Source organism: Orycteropus afer, unplaced genomic scaffold, assembly GCF_000298275.1.
Source record: "Orycteropus afer afer isolate SDZICR_OR568_19922 unplaced genomic scaffold, OryAfe1.0 scaffold00082, whole genome shotgun sequence".
NCBI lineage: Eukaryota > Metazoa > Chordata > Mammalia > Tubulidentata > Orycteropodidae > Orycteropus > Orycteropus afer.
In genome coordinates, this window is record NW_006921669.1 from 8,546,616 (window position 1) to 8,547,681 (window position 1,066).

The following is a 1,066-nucleotide window of genomic DNA, read 5'->3' on the forward strand; positions in this document are numbered from 1 at the left end:
TTTATTCTTTGTTACATTCAGTGATAAATTGTTTCTTACTGAAATTATCAGTTCACTGTAGAATAAGTTGTAATCTGATGTGTTCATCCTTCCATGTTTTGAGAGAATAGCCACTCCAAGTTATATGTTTTTAGAGACTGTAAATGATTCTTTTATCGGATTTTCAGTTAGATCTCAGTTTGTTTTTTCTGTCACCAGTTCCCTTTCTTGGGACGAGCCTGGCTTTTGGTGGTGTAGAAGTCTGCCTTTATTACCAACTTCTGTTATTTGTGGGAGGAAACGCTCTAGACTCTTTTTCAGACTCTCTTCTTCGAAATGATTAAAGTAGGCATGGATTTTTTTAAATTTTATTTTACTTTCACGAAAACAAGATGACTTTCATTTTTCTGTTTTCTCAGAAGTTGGTTCCGAAGATGCTGGAAAAATGACAGCTGAAGACAAAATTGTTGTAGACAGAAATGACCTAATCCCAAAAGTGTTAACTTTGAACGTAGGGGATGAGTTCTGTGGTGTGGTTGCCCACATTCAAACTCCAGAAGACTTCTTTTGTCAACAGCTACAAAGTGGCCGTAAGTAAATTTTCTTGATTTGTTCGGTCAAGATAACATCCTTCAAGAGACTCGGCAGCAGAATTAAAGATGCCATGCAGCCTGTGTTTGCCTTGTTTGAGGTGTGATCTCTGTCCACAGATAAGCTTGCTGAACTTCAGGCATCCCTTGGTGACTACTGTGGTCGGGTGTCTCCATGCTTCGATTTTTTCCCAACCATTGGTGATATCTGTTGTGCTCAGTTCTCAGGTAAGGAAAGCAAGAGTAGTGTTGGGTCACTTGTTCATTCTCAAACCCATCCCAACCCACTGTCTTCAAGTTAATTCTGACTCATGGTGACCCTCTCGGACAGAGTGGAACTGCCCCATTGGATTTCCAGTGGAAACTTTTATGGAAGCAGAATGCCTATCATTCTCCCACAGAGTGGCTGGTGGGTTCCAACCACCAACCTTTTGTTTAGCAGCCGAGCGCTTCAAACACGGAGCTACCAGGGCACCCTTACTTGTTCATTACCTACC

At 41.2% G+C, this 1,066-nt stretch overlaps 1 protein-coding gene across 1 annotated transcript in view; it reads left to right on the forward strand.

Moving 5' to 3' along the window:
- TDRD1 (tudor domain containing 1) overlaps positions 1 to 1,066 on the forward strand; it is a 70,190-nt gene that overhangs the window by 39,841 nt on the left and 29,283 nt on the right. Inside the window, exons 12-13 of the mRNA XM_007941612.2 lie at positions 402 to 569; positions 690 to 797. Of these exons, the coding sequence (XP_007939803.2) occupies positions 402 to 569; positions 690 to 797 (276 nt within the window). The remainder of the gene's footprint in view (positions 1 to 401; positions 570 to 689; positions 798 to 1,066) is intronic.